This window comes from Malus domestica, chromosome 15 (genome assembly GCF_042453785.1).
Source record: "Malus domestica chromosome 15, GDT2T_hap1".
Lineage (NCBI taxonomy): Eukaryota > Viridiplantae > Streptophyta > Magnoliopsida > Rosales > Rosaceae > Malus > Malus domestica.
Window position 1 is genome coordinate 4,044,343 of NC_091675.1, and position 17,305 is coordinate 4,061,647.

The 17,305-nt window shown below is 38.8% G+C and overlaps 4 protein-coding genes and 1 long non-coding RNA gene across 8 annotated transcripts; 3 read left to right on the plus strand and 2 right to left on the minus strand.

The window, feature by feature from the left end:
• The first annotated feature begins 1,715 nt into the window (after positions 1-1,715).
• LOC103455830 (serine/threonine-protein kinase EDR1) lies at positions 1,716-8,803 on the plus strand. 2 transcript variants are annotated; one of them, XM_008395425.4, is made up of 13 exons: positions 1,716-2,601; positions 3,048-3,488; positions 3,694-3,797; positions 5,296-6,302; positions 6,384-6,424; positions 6,697-6,765; positions 6,875-6,975; positions 7,260-7,338; positions 7,425-7,523; positions 7,629-7,697; positions 7,811-7,860; positions 7,943-8,119; positions 8,218-8,803. In XM_008395425.4, exons 1-13 carry the CDS (start codon positions 2,170-2,172, stop codon positions 8,318-8,320), a joined length of 2,772 nt encoding a protein of 923 aa, XP_008393647.2. In that variant the 5' UTR covers positions 1,716-2,169; the 3' UTR covers positions 8,321-8,803. The 2 variants fall into 2 exon arrangements, 1 of the variants encoding a protein (XP_008393647.2); XR_001785932.3 differs by having other exon boundaries at positions 1,978-2,601; positions 7,417-7,523.
• Positions 8,804-9,775: 972 nt separating this feature from the next.
• On the plus strand, positions 9,776-11,749 carry LOC103455831 (protein REVERSION-TO-ETHYLENE SENSITIVITY1). 2 transcript variants are annotated; one of them, XM_017323289.3, is made up of 4 exons: positions 9,817-9,948; positions 10,269-10,435; positions 10,578-10,991; positions 11,154-11,749. In XM_017323289.3, exons 3-4 carry the CDS (start codon positions 10,704-10,706, stop codon positions 11,574-11,576), a joined length of 711 nt encoding a protein of 236 aa, XP_017178778.2. In that variant the 5' UTR covers positions 9,817-9,948; positions 10,269-10,435; positions 10,578-10,703; the 3' UTR covers positions 11,577-11,749. The 2 variants fall into 2 exon arrangements, with proteins under 2 accessions (XP_008393649.2, XP_017178778.2); XM_008395427.4 differs by lacking the exon at positions 10,269-10,435 and having other exon boundaries at positions 9,776-9,948.
• A 176-nt stretch (positions 11,750-11,925) lies between these two features.
• On the minus strand, positions 11,926-14,278 carry LOC103455833 (uncharacterized). 2 transcript variants are annotated; one of them, XM_008395429.4, is made up of 6 exons: positions 13,923-14,278; positions 13,502-13,572; positions 13,339-13,397; positions 12,749-13,219; positions 12,586-12,676; positions 11,926-12,349 (listed from the first exon to the last, which is right to left on the minus strand). In XM_008395429.4, the coding sequence occupies exons 1-6, from the start codon at positions 14,149-14,151 to the stop codon at positions 12,263-12,265; spliced, it is 1,008 nt and encodes a 335-aa protein (XP_008393651.3). In that variant the 5' UTR covers positions 14,152-14,278; the 3' UTR covers positions 11,926-12,262. The 2 variants fall into 2 exon arrangements, with proteins under 2 accessions (XP_008393651.3, XP_028949958.1); XM_029094125.2 differs by having other exon boundaries at positions 12,467-12,676; positions 13,923-14,108.
• Positions 14,279-14,513: 235 nt separating this feature from the next.
• Positions 14,514-15,227, plus strand: LOC139192349 (uncharacterized). The gene is made up of 2 exons (XR_011576456.1): positions 14,514-14,649; positions 14,813-15,227. It is a non-coding gene; the product is annotated as an uncharacterized lncRNA (long non-coding RNA).
• A 687-nt stretch (positions 15,228-15,914) lies between these two features.
• LOC103400112 (receptor-like protein 7) lies at positions 15,915-16,394 on the minus strand. Its single transcript, XM_008338795.2, has one exon. It carries the CDS (start codon positions 16,392-16,394, stop codon positions 15,915-15,917), a length of 480 nt encoding a protein of 159 aa, XP_008337017.2.
• Positions 16,395-17,305: the final 911 nt, after the last annotated feature.

Below are 17,305 nucleotides of genomic sequence, written 5' to 3' on the forward strand. Positions count from 1 at the left end.
TGTGAGAGATATTATTAAACTTGGGTAAACGCTAAAGTTCATCTCGTAACTTTGATCAGTATGCATGCGTTACGACTATCAAGTTTTGAATGTTACAATATGCAAATAAAAAATACAAAATCTGCACAACAGAAAAAATGATAGCGGTGAGTCCCACTTCACTTCTTTTTATGTATTGTTTTACACTTTCATTTCGAACAAACACTTTACATTCATCGTATTCTACGCATGTATTACGTCTCACATATTATGAAGTGCACAATACCTAAACATAAATATACAATTAACTCAAAGGGAAAGATGTTTATCTTCTTACTATCTTATTCTTATCACTAATTGAAGAATCTATACAACATGGAGTGAAGTGAAGTCCACTTGCACAAGGCAATGCCATTTTGGTCACAAAGAGCCATAAAACACCACCATCATCACCACAATTCTAACCGTTGGATATCCAACTCATCAAAAAGCCGATCTTCACAACAATGTCCTTAAGGTAAAAGCTTTGTTCATTTCTCTCCTCCAAGACTATAAGTTACTCATTTTACATAATCAATAAAAGCGGCAAGCGTTTCCAAATCCTAGTCTGCAAGGGTTTCCTAATTGGTCCAAAAAATCATATTCGGAACAAAATGATAACTAAAAACAATATAATTGGAGGAGTCTTGATCTCTTAGTTACTTGGAAACCAATGATTCATAGTTATTGACCTTTGAATTTGATATTAAATGTTGAGATTAAAACGCTAAACGCACATCCAAATTTAAGGGTGGATGACCATGCATTACTTGGTCACTAGGTAAAGAAACTGGATGATCAAGTAAAAAAAAAAAATATTTGGAAAAAAAAAGGGAAAAAAAGAAAAGAGAATATGATTATTGACCATAACTTTGGAATAGACACCGAGTTTATACACGAGCCTTGGCGTACGGCGAATTGACGATTGGGTTCCAAATTTGAATCGCCAGCCCATCCATAAAAGGGAACAAAACTTCTTATTCCAAGACTTTATTTCAAATTTTTACATTAGGGAGAGAGAGAGAGAGAGAGAGAGAGAGAGAGAGAGAGAGAGAGAGAGAGAGAGAGAGAGAGAGAGAGAGAGAGAGAGAGAGAGAGAGAGAGAGAGAGAGAGAGAGAGAGAGAGAGAGAGAGAGAGAGAGAGAGAGAGAGAGTAGGGCCCTCTAAACAAAAATTAAATTAATAATTAACCATTAATTAAGACACGATAAGAAATGATAAAATACTACCACTGCTAGGTAGGCTTTACGACGAATTTTAAACCACATTATTGCTAGCTTACTGTGAGGTTTATCTCACCCCACTACCCTTTTGGGTAAATAATATAGTTTGTTAAAAAAGAATATAAAAAAATAACATAGAATGGTTGTATTCTCAATATATAAGCGTTACGGCTATCAAGTTTTAAATTTTACTATATATAAACCATAAATATAAAAATCTACACAATATGAAAGAGGATAGCGGTGAGTCTCACTTCACTTTTTTCTATGTTTTGTTTTACACTTCCATTTTAAACAAACATTTTACAATCGTCATATTCTCAGTACGCATCTATTACGTCTGTCAAATCATAAAACGCACAATATATGAATCATAAAGACACAATCAACTCAAAAGGAAAGATGTTTACCTTCTTACTATCTTATCACTAATTGAACAATGTATATAAGATGGAGTGGAGTCCACTCAGCAATGCCATTTTGGTCACAAAGAGCCATAAACACACCATTATCATCATCACAATCCCAACCGTTGGTATCCAACATCTCAACATCAAAATCTCATCGCACACAATCAACGGTCATGATCGGGTGAAATCAACGGTCAGGATCGAGTGAAGAGTTCTTGCACTTGAGTTGGGGATGAGGAAAATATAAAAAACAAAAAAATAGTACCAAAAAAAAAAAAAAATGGTTGAAAAATGGTTGAATTGGCCTCATGGGGTTTTTATTAGGCGTGTTGGAGGGAATGCGGTTAATTTTTAATTCTCTCTCTAAGCGGTGGTAACTTGACGAAGAAGGGTGCGCAGGTTAAGCGAATCTGCTTTGTTTTCTAGTGGGCGCAGCTTAATCCAGTCGACAGGGAGGAGAAAGACAGACTTTGAGAGAGAGAGAGAGAGGAGGATTTCGTAATTTCCATTGATGATCCATGTCGAAGATGAAGCACCTACTGAGAAAGCTTCACATCGGCGGCGGACTCAATGAGCACCAGAGATTGGCGGAGGCCCGACCCTTGACGAGTCCGAGCGCGAATCTGAATCTGCCCGCTTCTTCTCCGGCGTCGTCCACGGGATCCTCTACAATGGGGAGAATCACCGCCGTTGAATCGGTGAGTGATCCGACGGCTGGTGGGGAGAGTGGTGGTAGCGGTAGCGGCGGGGGCGTGGGCGTGGATTTCAATTTCTTGGAGGAGGAGTTTCAGGTCCAGTTGGCCCTAGCGATCAGCGTTTCCGATCCCGATTCGCGCGACGACCCCGAGACGGCTCAGATCGACGCCGCCAAGCGGATTAGCCTCGGCTGCTCGGCGTCTAGTGTCACCGACACTCAAGCTCCCTTCGAGATGCTCTCGCTTCGCTACTGGGTACGTTTTTCTCACAGAAATTTTTCTAGGGTTCTTAATTTTCTCGTTTTTAACGACTTAGTCTGTGCGAATTGGAGTGGATTAGGTTTTCTGTGAACTTAGGATCTTAATTTCTATGCTGCTATGGTTTGTCATTTTCTTTTGGGATCATTTTCTAACTAGGTGAGATGGTACTAGTGTTTGATTGCTTGAATTATGGAATGCTTTGTATTCCTTATGGTGACATTTTCATAACAATTTCGTGTTGAATCATTCACGCTAGTCATGTTAGGTGGGCGCTTCTTGGTAGCTTCGGTACCTAATAATGTCCGTAAGATTGGTGCATTCGGTTAAAGGATAACAGTTGGGTTCATATCGAAATTACTTTATGTTGCATATTGTTGTTTAGTATTGTCAATTGTAATGATTTTAAGGTTTTTAACTAATTGTATATCTATAACTCGCAGAGCCAGAATGTTGTAGATTATAATGAAAAGGTGGTCGACGGATTTTATGACGTGTATGGAATGACCACAAATTTGCTTAGACAAGGGAAGATGCCATTGTTGGTGGATCTTAAAGCTGTATCTGTCTCGGAGAATGTTGATTATGACGTTATATTAGTGAACCGTTTGGTTGATCCTGATCTGCATCAACTTGAGAAAAGAGCATCTGCTGTCTTTTTAGAGTCACGGATTTCTCAACATGGTGTCCTTTTAAGTGGTTTGATTCAGAAAATTGCTGACATTGTTGTTGATAGAATGGGTGGTCCAGTTGCCGATGCTGATGAAATTTTGAGAAGGTGGAAAGTGAGGAGGTATGAGTTACGGAGTTCGATGAAAACTATCATTCTTCCCCTTGGACTTATTGATGTTGGACTTTCACGCCACAGGGCCCTGCTCTTTAAGGTTGTGATGGTTTTCTTAACTTAATTTTTTCATTGTGCACCATGTAACTTACTAGCATCTTCACTGGTTTTTCTCAAAATCTGACTCTCATCCTTTTTTTTTTCTTTTGGCAAAAAGTTGATGACATTATGGAAAAATTTTGTGAAGTTTTGTTGTCCTTTTGGGGAATTTTTCTGTGGCTAATGTTTCGTATTTCTGGTTCTAGGTACTGGCTGATAAGATAAACCTTCCATGTATGCTGGTCAAAGGTAGCTACTACACTGGTACTGATGATGGAGCTGTAAATTTGATTAAAATTGATAGTGGAAGGTAGTGGCCTCCAGCTCAAAGTTTCTTTTTTTTTGCATAATTTTCTGATAACTTTGGTGCATGTAAATTTTGTGATGTAGTCCTTTTTTTTTTTTTGAGAAGAAACGATAACACTTAATTAAAATAATAACATGAATTACAAAATAGTGGATAAGAAATCCACCATCCAGCAAGACTAGCTAAGACCTCTCAAGAAGATCTATTTACAAGTACATAACCTCAACCAAAACATTTTACGGCTGCTAACATATCCCACACTATATGAGAAAGAGAATAACCCCTAAACTCATTCAAAACTGATGCCCAGTATCTTATTCTACCCCATAGTTCTGCTACCCCCACTCCATTATAATCCTCAAAAACTCTTCTATTACGTTCCAACCAAATGTTCCAAAAAACTGCAACACCAAACAGCCCCACAAAGCTTTAGCTTCCCCCCCCTTTCCTAAAGCCTCAAACTTGGTGCTTCGGCATGACCCAACTAGCTCTAACTTCCTGAAACAATTTCCACCACAACTGTATTGAGTAGGAACTGTATTGATGTAGTCCCTTGTAGATGACATTTTATGTGCCTTATGCTTGTCACTGAATTGTTAGTTTTACATAATGTCATGCTTGGTCAAGTGGGATTGTAAATAACAGTGGTGAAGTCCCCGGGGGTGTTTATGAGGGGTTCAGATTATCAGGTGTGGTGGGGGGTGCCATGGGTAAGGGGAGTACCAAAGGTGAGAGCTGCAAGCTCAATCTATAGCTATTATGATTTGTTTAGCACAGCTCTTATTCTGATAATGGCAATCTGGATGCTTAATATGCAGATTACCCATGTCCAATATTGTAGGAGATACTCTTTTATTGTTCAAAATTTATTAACACCAAGAGGCCCAGACCTATTTACTAGTATCTAGGTTGTTTTTTTTATGTGACTTGCTTGGCATGTGAATCAAACATGAAAATCATAGTCAAACACGTGTTAGCAGTGTCCTTGTGTCTGAACATTCAATGGTTTTTCTGGGGCTGCCCAACGCCCAATGTGTTTGTCCACAAACTGTAGGTGCTTGGTTGTTCCTTTAAGACACAGGAACCCAACTATAGTAGGACAAATGTAGTTCAACATACACCAATTTTTCTCTGATTTTTGAACTGCTCTTGAAACCGCTGATGTTATTTCTGCAAGACATGTTGCTTAATGAAGTTTCTTGGAGTCTTGGATTAAGAGTAATTATGTTTTTTTTTTTGTCCCCGTTGAAAAGGTAAATACTTATGTCATTGCGATATCTCTGCAGTTCTTTTCATTTCAGATGTACCTCTACTGATAAGCTGTTGGATTTGAATTTACTATCATGTTTAAGTAATGGATGTTAGATTAGAGGTGCATGCTCTTGTTTGCTGCTTTGCTCCTACAATCCCATGCACATTTTTCATCTTGCTAAGGTGAATTAGTGCAGGCTGTAAGATGTCCTGGATTTATGATGATTAATGGGTTTTTTACTCGCTGTAGTGAGTATATTATTGATTTGATGGGTGCACCTGGAACACTCATTCCTGCCGAGGTGCCTACTAGTCAGCTCCCGAATTCTTTCTTTGCCATAAGGAGCTTTCAAGATGCCACCGAAATGCCCAAAGATGTGTGTTTGGCTCAAGCTGAGGGCAGTGGAATGTTAGCAGTTCCTTCTGATCTTGACATAGTTTCTAGAACTGGCAGCTCACGGTCAGAAGAAGCATTGTATGCAGGCAGTCAAACAAAAGATGATAGAAGAATCGTTGTTGATGAAAACCAAATGGAGAGGTCTAGCAGTGATATGGGGACTGCCCTTAGATCACTTCGTAAATCATGTGAAAGTTCATCGGGTACAACTGAAAAAGCCACATCTGCGCAGAAAAGGAAAGTGAAAAATGTATCGAAGTATGTCATCAGTGCAGCAAAGAACCCAGAGTTTGCACAAAAACTACATGCTGTCTTGTTGGAAAGTGGTGCATCACCTCCTGCAGATTTATTTTCAGATATGAATCCTCAATATCTGCATGAAGACAAGTTGCTTGGTCAAATGAATGCAGATGGGAAACTTGTAGATGATGGGATTCATAATTATTTGGTCCAATTATTATCAGGCAATGAGCAGTCCACTCAAACTGCTGCTGAAGTGAGCTATGCCAATCTTGATAACTTGCTGAAACAATCTTCCTTGGATTTAGCTGAGCAACAAAATGAATCAGAGACAAATAAGTTTTCTCTTCTCTTAGATGCTGTTGAGGAGGGATTTGTAATCGTGTCTGGTGGAACTAGTGAAACAACCCAGATTTGTAATCCTGTTCTTGATAGTCCCCCAATGAACTCCAAAGCTTTTAACGAGTATAAAGAATCAGTGAGTAAACCAATGGACAGATGCAATAGTGGCCTGTGTACTAGTTGTGATAGTCACTACGAGAGGTATCCCGCACTGGGGGAAGTTGCAGAGTGGGAAATTCTATGGGAGGATCTTCAGATTGGTGAACGCATTGGCATTGGTAAGCACAGGTTTAGAATTTTGTTGCTTAAATTTGGAATATTTTGTAAAAACAGGTTCAATATAATTTCTGGTTTTGTAGGTTCCTATGGCGAGGTATATCGTGCAGATTGGAATGGCACTGTAAGTATTGTTCATCTTATACTTTCCCATATTTTCTTTGTATCTCTAGCTCTCAAAGTGTTTGTATGATTTCTCTCAAACATCGATATTTTGTCAATAATTGTTGAGATGTCTGTACTCTGAACTGTGATACTTTTCTGAACGTTAATGCTTAATATGTTGGTTATTCATAGCATGAGACTTGTTATTATTATAATTCTGGAATATGGCTGCTATCGGGTTCTATTATTTACAAATTGTTTATTGATCTGTGTTGACTTTTTGCATGACAGGAAGTAGCTGTGAAAAAGTTTTTAGATCAAGATTTTTCTGGTGATGCATTAGTTCAGTTTAAATGTGAAGTAAGCTCCAATTCTAAACTTTGTATGTGATTTTATGGATGTATTATGAGCCTAAAGTTCAAATTCATTGGTTTTTTTATTAATTGATTCTTGGTGTTTGTTCATGCAGGTAGAAATTATGTTGAGACTCAGACATCCCAATGTTGTCCTTTTCATGGGGGCAGTTACTCGCCCTCCACATTTCTCTATCCTGACAGAGTTTCTTCCCAGGTTAATTTCCCTAGCACTTTTTATTTATTTATCAAATTTTATATAATTCTGAAAGTTGAATGATGAACACAATGTAATTTAACATCATACGAAGTAAAAAATACATTATGTGTATGATGATGTAAACCTAACTAGGCAACAAATAGGCCTTTCAAACAACAAATTCGTTTATAGAGCTAGGAAATTTTTTCCAACAAACTAGACATCTACATTCTACAATCCTGTTCCATTATCTGTTTCATCTCATTCTCGTCCTGTTACTTAAACATTCACTTGGTATACAGGGGGAGTTTATATAGATTGCTGCATCGTCCCAATTCTCAACTTGATGAAAGGAGGCGAATGCGAATGGCTCTTGATGTGGTAAAAACATTTTTGTTTCTTATTTTGTAGTTTTTCCTTTCTGGTTTCCTTTTGATTCTTAATCAGAGCTCCGTGAAGTTATTCAGGCCAAGGGAATGAATTACCTGCACACTAGCAATCCTACTGTTGTGCATCGAGACCTAAAGTCTCCAAACCTCCTTGTTGATAAGAATTGGAATGTGAAGGTCAACTCAAACCAAAACTTACATTTTAAGTTATTCATTGATAATGCTTTTGTGTCTAAAAAAATTGATTTCCATTTTCTCAAATATGTTGTTTATATTATGCAGGTTTGTGACTTTGGGTTGTCACGCACGAAGCACCATACTTTTCTGTCTTCCAAGTCTACTGCTGGAACGGTAATATTCGTTAAACGTGAATGTTCATATAATATCTGATTACCCTCTCGTATCATCATAGATTCTAAGTACCCGTTTGCTTTATGTACTCATTGTATACTATTTGACTGCAGCCCGAATGGATGGCTCCGGAAGTTTTAAGGAATGAACCGGCTAATGAGAAGTAAGTTGCTGAAAGGTGGATGTATTTTGAAAATTATACACTCTGGAGGTTTTCATAAGCTTTGCATGTTGCCTGCTTTCAGGTGTGATGTGTACAGCTTCGGTGTTATCTTATGGGAACTGGCTACTTGCTGCGTCCCATGGAAAGGATTGAACCCAATGCAGGTTGTTGGAGCCGTTGGATTCCAAAACAGGCGTCTTGAAATTCCAGAGGAAATCGATCCAGTGGTTGCCGAGATAATACGTGATTGTTGGCAAACGTGAGTTATGGACTCCCATTGTTTTATACTATAACTGGTTTTGGCTAGTTCTACAACTTTGAGTCCTTTTAATTACTACTGGTTTGTTTATTTTGCAGAGAGCCAAACTTACGGCCATCTTTCTCGCAGCTCATGGTTCGCCTCCGACGCCTTCAACGTTTTGTTGGAAGAACAAACTCTACAAATCAAATGACTGAATAACCCAAAAAACAAAAGAAAAAGTTGACCACCGTGTTAATAATCGGAAGTTGTTCCTTGTCTCGAAGAGTCGGGGGCAGTAGCAGCGTAAGTTTTTCTCGATGCTGGATTCGGAAGTGTTGGCTCAGTCAAAGTGTGAGCTCAGCACAACCTGTATACCGAACAGAGTGGGAAATCCTCCTTGAATTTATACTGCATAAGGGGCAGTCGGGAGGTTCCCATTTCCGTTGAAGATGTTCGATCAGTCTCTAGCAGTAGTAGTTAGTAGGTTGTATCAATCAATCTGCATGTAAGAAAAAATTGTAGGAAAAAAAAAAAAAAAAGGAAGGAAAAAAGGGGAAGGAAAAGACTAATAAGTCTTAATTGTGTTGGTGTGGAGATCTCATTTGAGAAATTGTAAACATATGATCTCTGCAGATGCTGTTGTGAAAATCAAAAAGAGTAAATACATTTGGATGAAAAAAAAAAGAAAGATTTTCTTGCTTATTTGCGATTGTGCATTTACTTGCTTATTTACGAGTCTACGCTACATTTCGACGTCAATTTGTTACTGAGATAGTGCTATTTCTGTACATATGTACTGTCTATGCAAGCATTTAGAATATAATCCCCTTGACATATGTACATAGTAATGATATAAATTGCAAATCTTCGACACACACAAAAATGTCTCATAAATATTTTCAACAAAAGCAGTCCGGTTAGTCCATGACCATCTCATGGGCCTCTGATGAGCCCGTATATGGGCACCACATGGGCTTGGACCGGGATAGAAGTTGGAACCACAAAGTAGGGTATTTGCACGGTGAGACGGCCATATGGTCTAGTCGTCGGCACCCAAGAATGCCAAAACCCTCAACTAGTTACTTCTCACTCTCACGGGAATGGGTTTAACTTTAAATTAAAAAGTTTCGTCTTCTCATCTGTAGTCTCTATTGTCGGTGCCTACGTCAATGTCGATGCTTACAAACTTGCAATCCTTCCCATAAGCATTGCCCTGCATGCTTGCCTCAATGCTCTCAAATCTCAATAGTCAATACCGCACGGTCGATGATGGTGGCTGTGGTGGTGGTGTTTGAATTGCTGCATCATGAAAAAGTGAAGCGCCATACATTGTCTTCCAAAAGTTAATCAAAGTTGGGGTTCAGATTGTGTCGTTATACAATATCATATACCATTTTACATATACGATAACTTCTTATTTTTTACAAGGAAAAAAATGATGAACAAATAAAATTAACTTTAGACGTAAAAGTTGGTGTAATAACTTTATAAACTTCAATATGTTATAAATAGGTAAAAGTATTCACATTTTACTTTTGATGGAAGAAGTCGGTTGCAAACTTTCTCTTACAACAAACCAACCTCAACCGTTTCTATCAAGGAACGGAAAAGAGAGTAGAAAAAAGATATTTATTAAATGAGCATGCTGAATGGGGCCCACCGAGGGGCATGAATCATTGAGTTTCACAGAGGTTCAAAACAAGAAAACCAACGTCCATAAAGCAAAAATTAAAACTTTAATTAATTAAAATTTTCATCCATTATTCATCTTTATGCTTTCCTCTCAGAACTTCAACTTTTTCCGGCACCAACTTCAGTTTCTTCCCAGCTATTGAAATACTCTGCAGGTCTGTTGGCATAAAAATCTTTGCTTAAAGCTCCAATCTTTGTGGACCCAGATGCATTTTGTGTGGTTCGGATCTTGTTTTCTTTCAATATTTCAATAAATTGATGGGAAACCCATTTGGGTATTTGTCTGTTTGCAATTATAATCTTGGGGAAGTCTAAAAAGATTAAATTTTTAAGCTACCCATTTCCTGCTATTAAGCACGACTGTATTGGTTTTTTTTTTTTTTCCCAGCTTAAAGGTGCATTCTAATCTTGGAAGCTGATGCTTTCATTTTTGAGCTATCTTTAAGTGCTTTTTTGGCTGCAAAATAATTTCCAGGAAGTAGAAGATCAAAACTATTGGCAGACGTGAGTTAGGCCAGTTGACGCCCTCCACCCGCACCCAAATTAGAATTCACCTCTTCTAGTAAATTAGAGTAGTTTGGAATACAATATCGTATTATTGTCGAAAAGAAAAAAGATGATCAAACCTCTGAAGCTAACAATGTAAGCATATTTAGATTCTTAATATTTCCACATCCTCTTTGAATCTGTTGTACCTAGTACTATCCAATTTTTAGTTTGTGCATCCTAGATTGGATACTCTTTCTGTTCTTCTAAAGGCGCCTTTGTTTTCGTTTACTGGCAGATTGAACTGATATGGTAATTGTATTCGGAGACGCAATCAGTATTCTGAAGGATTAGTTTGAACTTTGACATTTGGGATGCTTAGATAAAGATTGAACAAAGTATATGCCAGGACTTCAGATTTCCTATGATGGAGCTAAAGGAAGCTTATGACATCGAGCGTATGTCCTCTACGCAGAATATTCAGCATGAGCTGTGGCCACTCGATGAAATTGATCCGAAGAAGGCAAAGTTTCCTTGCTGTATAGTTTGGACTCCGCTCCCCGTAGTCTCTTGGTTGGCACCATTCATCGGACATGTTGGCATTTGCAGGGAGGATGGAGCTATTTTAGATTTTTCTGGTTCCAATTTTGTGAATGTTGATGATTTCACATTTGGTCCCGTAGCCAGATATCTCCAAATTGATAGAAAACAGGTAATGTGTCGTGTCATTGTTCTTAAATTGTCCCTTTAAGAAGTTGAGTTTTATTTAAAACTTGTTTAGATCAAATTTTTATGCCCCTTTCGGAGTTCGATGAACAAGCAGTTAGACATAGGCGTCTTGATTTCTTATCATCTTTTTGGTTGTTACGTGCAGTGTTGTTTTGCCCCAAATCTGGGTGGCCACACTTGCAAGCATGGGTATGAGCATTCAGAGTTTGGGACAGCAATAACGTGGGATGATGCCTTGCGGTCAAGTTCGCGGTACTTTGAACACAAAACCTACAACCTATTCACTTGCAACTGCCATTCATTTGTGGCCAACTGTCTCAATCGGCTCTGCTATGGCGGATCAATTAGTTGGAACATGATCAATGTGGCAGGCTTAGTACTGCTCAAGGGGCATTGGGTTGACGCCACATCCGTCTTGAGGTCGTTCCTCCCTTTTGTATTGGTGCTCGCTATTGGTGTTGCCATGGTTGGATGGCCATTCGTTGTTGTGCTTTTCTCCTTCTCGCTCCTCCTTCTGGTGTGGTTTATACTGGGCAGTTATTGTGTCAAGACCTTGTTAGAGTGCTAGTTCCCTCACAATGTCGAAAAATTTGAGGTAGTATGCAGGATGTTATGTGGTAATGTTCCTCTGCATGGCTCTAGTTCCTGATGCAATTTTGTTATATGTTTTTTGTGAATAACGCTTCTGATGTCAAACTGAGTCAATTTATTCTACTGTAGATGAATGATTTAGAAAGCTTATCGACTTTGTGCAGTCTGTAACATGCTCGGGTTATGATTCCGAACGAGTCATGGAAACCCATTTGCATCCATAGCTCCAACCGAGTGAACGTTCATAACTGGTCTATTTGCCAGATGATGAACTTCACGGAGCTATAAACTCAGATTTAATCAAATTGTGTCTCGGCTGCTTCGAATCAATAAAATTCTCTAATTTTCATACTTGGCATTAAAGCGAACAAAATTTCTATCAAGTTGATAACAGTGATCATTAGTTGTTGCCCCCCGTTGTGGGGTGATCGAAACATTAGCAAGGTTTTAGTCACATACAGACTAATCTTATTACATGTAGCGTCCGGTAAGGCAAGGCCAAAGTTGAGAATTGCTTTGAAAAGCACTAGGACGACGTTTGAGATGAGCAACCAGAGCTTTGCCCCTCCGGTTACCTTCCGTGCTTATGCGGAGGAAAATTATGCACCGTCGGGAATCTGTGGCCTTCTCAGCACTTCAACTCATGCTCCATACTTGGGCAACTCATGCTCCATACTTGGGGGCCTTCCAAAGCTTAAAGGCCACTTCGTGCAGAAACCTATCTGCCGGTATTACAAGATTTCCACCATTCTGCATAGAAAAGAACAAGTTTCAGAGTTCATTTGTAAAAATGCACTAAGCAATTCTAGTGAATGTATCCTAGTTTGGTAAATTCGGAATCTTTGAACTCGACGTGAGATTTATAACCAGATAATGCCATCTTGTACAACAGAGATCAACTCAGGAAGTTTTGTTAGCCGTAAATCTGTTAAGAAATCCAGCATGTGCCATCTTGCAAAACCAGTCTCTGATAATCCCCAGCGTACCTCTTTGAAATCCTTAAAGGAAAATGTCTCTGCCATATCCTTGCGGGTTACGGCATATTGCCACTGAGCAATTAACATTGGGCAATGGTCCCTGTTCACACAAAGATAGCAGGAGTTATGAGTTATTTCAAATGGCGCAAGAAACCACTAAGTTTTCACTCACCTAACATCCTTCCGAGGATTCTCTCCTTTCATGGTGTAACTTTGACGAGGAATGAGCTTCGCAAGATCAGAGTTTTCATCATCTTTTCTGATTGAGACGGACAAGTTGGTAACATCGTTTTCTGAGACCTTCCCATAGTTCAACACAACAGACAAGTGCAAGCGGGAACTGACCTCAGATCCCGGCTGGTCTATTTGCGATATAGCACCAACCAAAGCATTGAGATATTCCACCTCAGCAGCCGCAACATGAACAAAGACCAAATCATACTGGCTCGACTCCACTGCCTTCCCTTCTTGAAATCCAAGCAGCTTAAGTAACTTAGATGCCCCGAAATTAATTGGTTGTTCAGCGCCTGCTGGACTGTTTTTAAGAAAACCGTCAATTTGGAATATGCTGAAACCAAGTTTGGTACCAAAAGATTTCAAACTTGAATTGTTTGTAAATATAGCAGCTTTCATCCCCATGAACCTGAAGCATTACAAAAACACAATTTATGAACCAGTTGAAATTGGATTATCAAAAGTTAATAACTTTTTGGAACATTGCTAATTATAACTGACTGAGCACGAACCGAAAAGTTGTTCTACCTTTCGGATATGGGAATCAAGGATTTCTTCTCTCTTTCTTCTTTAGTGATTCCTGAACTCTGAGAAACCAAGTACAAAAAACTAATTAGGATCCGTTTGATAACCATTTTGTAAAACAGTTATAATTACAGTTTTGTAAGAATGTCAAGTATGTCGATCATACCGTATCAAGGTAAGCTTCATACGCATCCAGCAGTACTGCAAACTCTCTAACTACTCTCTCATCCTCGCTTTCTGCAATCTAAACTCAAGTAAATCCCAGTGCTGATAAAGCAGTAAAAAGCATACCAATATGTACATGAAAATCGAAATCAGTAAAAAAAATTGAAATGCAATGTATTTGCAATTAATTTGACCAGTTGGCTAAAATATATAGGGTTCTAAATACCAAGAAAACTTGCGCACTTAAAAAATTAACAAACTTGATTAAACCCACGAAAGCAAAGCCGTGAATTCATGATTATCTACGTATTTAATTAGTGTTTTAATAAGAAACCAAATGGGATTATTTCTTAATAATGATAATTACTGTATCTATTGTTCAAAGATAAGAATTTGCAGAGACTGAGAGAGAGAGTGAAAACCTGAGGGAGGAGTAATGGGGAGGCTCAGGAATCCACAGGAAGCTTTGGAAGCGAGAGAGTGGAGATGGGTGTGTGACGGGTCGACGAACCGGGCCGACCCATCTCCGTACAGAACCAAAGCTCGGCTGGGTTTGTCCGCCATTCCTGTATCTGCAAGAGGAGGAAGATGAAAGATGCGATTTTTGGGAAAGCGTACCCCAAATAAATATGGATGGTAGGGGAATATCATGCACGTGGCGTGATTTGGAGGCGGTAGCAGTAAAAGCCAGATGCCTCTCAAGGCGAGATAATGGTAAAAATGGTACCTTTATCTGCCACCAGAAAGTGTGAAGTGAAAATTCAGACCAGTGCAAAACAATGACTTGAAGAAACAAGGGGCAAGACATTGAGGGCTCTTTCAGGCCAGTGGAAGCTGCAATCTCCATGGATCACAAAGAAGAGGCTTCTTCGAGGTAACTTTTAGTTGCCAATGACGACTGTTTGAGCAAATCCCAGAAGTTGCATTTGCCTTGCCGATACTGTAATCAAGGAATATTTTCCTTCTTCAATGGCTTCCTGTCAGGATATGAAGAAATGTCCTGAGAAAGTTAAGTGAACCCTTTCACGGGCATATAAGGAATCTGATTACTCCTCGTATTACCAATTAGTTTTACGGTTTCTTGACTTCCCATCTAAGAAGCAAGTACAAGACAACTAGTCAGTCTAAAAACATCATCAGAGATTCAGAGTAAGTTTAAACTACACCATCAATTAATTAAAGTTAGCAGACCAAGTCTACTGCTTTAGTTTAGAAGAGGGTTCATTGAATCGAATTCAAATGTACTGATGGATGACTGTAGTGGATATCTAATTATGCTGCTGAGGTGCTACTGATCTTTGACACTTTTCAGGTCAAGAGGAATCGATCAATGCCGCAGCTTATGGCGAAACTGTGTCATTGACTTGCGTCTCCACCAAAGAAGAGACATTAGAAAATTCATGGAGTTGATGAGAGAATTCGTTGTTTGAAAGGTCTAGTGCTTGCAGCAATGGAAGAGAAAACATAGACAACGCACTGCCTCCATCGAGTAGATTGGAACTCAAGTCAACAAACGCCAAATTGACAAGGTTTTCCCAATGAGTGGAACTAATGGAAGTATGGAACCACTGAACTTGTTCTCTGACATTTGTAAATCGTACAAGTATGTGAGGTTTGCCATCAACTTTGGGAACTCCATTGCTGTCCAATCAGGCACAGATAGCGAACAGAATTGAAATATAACAAAGTCCAAATAAATCTCCCATTACTTGATGTTTTCAAGCAAATTCCCTTGTTTATATTTGGTTGTCTTGGTTCCATAACATGAATCATTTCTAACCCGGCTTTTCATGAATATTGAACTCATCCACTAGATTTTAGTGCGCTCAATAATTTACTCTTGAGTACGAAAGGCCCCCAAAAGAACGAATAGTCCACTATAGACTGTAACTCCCTGTAAACCTTTTCGATTTTTAGTAGCGGCTCATTACGGGCCCCTTAGAGATAGGGGTAGGGGAGCGGTTTTCTTGTGGTATTTAATGTGGGCATCGCTCTTTCCTTTGTCCTTTCCCCCGATTTTTGCCCTATCACTGGTGATTACTCCCGATCCGAAGCACCCCTTTTCCATTCATAGAGATATCCGATCGTCAAAATCCAACGCCGGCGTGTGAGCTTAGTAATCCTCATAAATGCCACTTACTTGATCTCTAGCTTCCCAATTGGTAGTGGCACATTGGAATATCTATTTCGGACAACATTTTGAGGTTGCCAATAGAGTCGGGCAGTACCCCTGAAAAGTTTGTGATACTCAGGTCCAGAATTCGAAGAGAACCCTTTTTTGGAAATTCAGGTTAGGAACCTTGAAGCATTTGATTTACCAACAAGTCAACAGTCTGCAATGTAGATATCCGGAAGTTCTCGGGGGGAAATGTTCCACACAACCCACATACACTGTGAGTCAAGGAAGTCAAGTTTTAAAAATTGGCAAAGAAGGCTGGAACTGGGGAGTGGAGGTTAGTATAATCCAATCGAATCACGGATAGAGAAGTAAGCTTGGCAAGAGAAGTGCTGTACAAGCTCAACGCTCTCAGGTGCGGAAGTGAAGATGAAATCTCTTTGCACCAGTCACCACCCTTTTCTGCTGATAGGTTTACATAATCAAAATATAACTCTTTAAGCTCGGTGAGATTTTGAACCAGCATGCTTAAATTGGGGTTCTTAAGTTCTAAGTAATTTTCAGAAAGATCAAGAACCGTCAACTTTATCAAGTGCGAAATCCCAATTGGTAGTTGTCCCCAAAAGCCATTACGGGATAGGTTTAGATACCTCAAATTTGCAGGCTTTCCGATGGCAGATGGAATTTGAGAGTCGTAATATCTGTTATCAGCAAATTTGAGGCTTTGAAGATGTTGAAGATCGAAGAGACTGCTGGAGTCGTGAATCCCTTCGCGCATGATGTATCAATCTGAAATTAGCTAGGCATGTATGTTTAGTAAAAGCAATGTGTGTATATATCAGTAGGTGAAGAAGTAGTTGGGGAGTTCATCCCTCTGCCGCCTGGTTGGCTGTAACTGTATCTGTACGTATAGTCACGCGTTCTAAGCTACTTTTACTCTCCTACTCCTAGACAGTAAAGGCTGGTCCTCATTCCTCCTGAGGGTTTGGTTGGTTCTGCATGCATGCAAGCCGGATTCAATGATTTTAACCTACCGGAAGGGAGTCCCGAATGTCAGAGGATCGTAGAGGGAGAGCAAAATGTGCAATGGCACGTACTCCCAAATTTGAAGGGCCCCAAAAAATTTTGGGTATCTTATATTTATATGTAATAATATTATATATTACAAAAGAATATTTTTATTAGCACTTTAAAATCTTATAGTGCACTTGCCACTTAGTACTACGGTTTAGTGATGTTCCTTTCCATTAGTAAGTGAGAGGTCCTAGGTTTGATTCTCGCCAAAGATGAATTTGAACTACATTATTGCAAGCTCATTGTGAGGCTTAGCCCGCTCCCCAACTCCTTTAGTGTAGATAATATCATTTGTTCAAAAAAAAAATCTTATAGTGCACTTTTATAAGTGTAAAGTTTTTTTCTTTCTAAATATAAAAATTTGGAGTACATAATGAGATATTAAGTGTGCCAATAACAACACATTAAAAAATGATTTTCTTTTCAATTTTATTATATAATAAATCTATATATTCAAGTGAAACTTTAAAGTTAGAGTTTTTGAAGTTTTTTTATTTTTTCTTTATTTGGTTGCTTAAGTTGAACTGTTTTTTATTATTTAGTGAATGTCATGTTTGTAATTCTTTTTACTTATTTAATAACATTTGTAAACTTACAATTAGTGAGTCCTAAAGA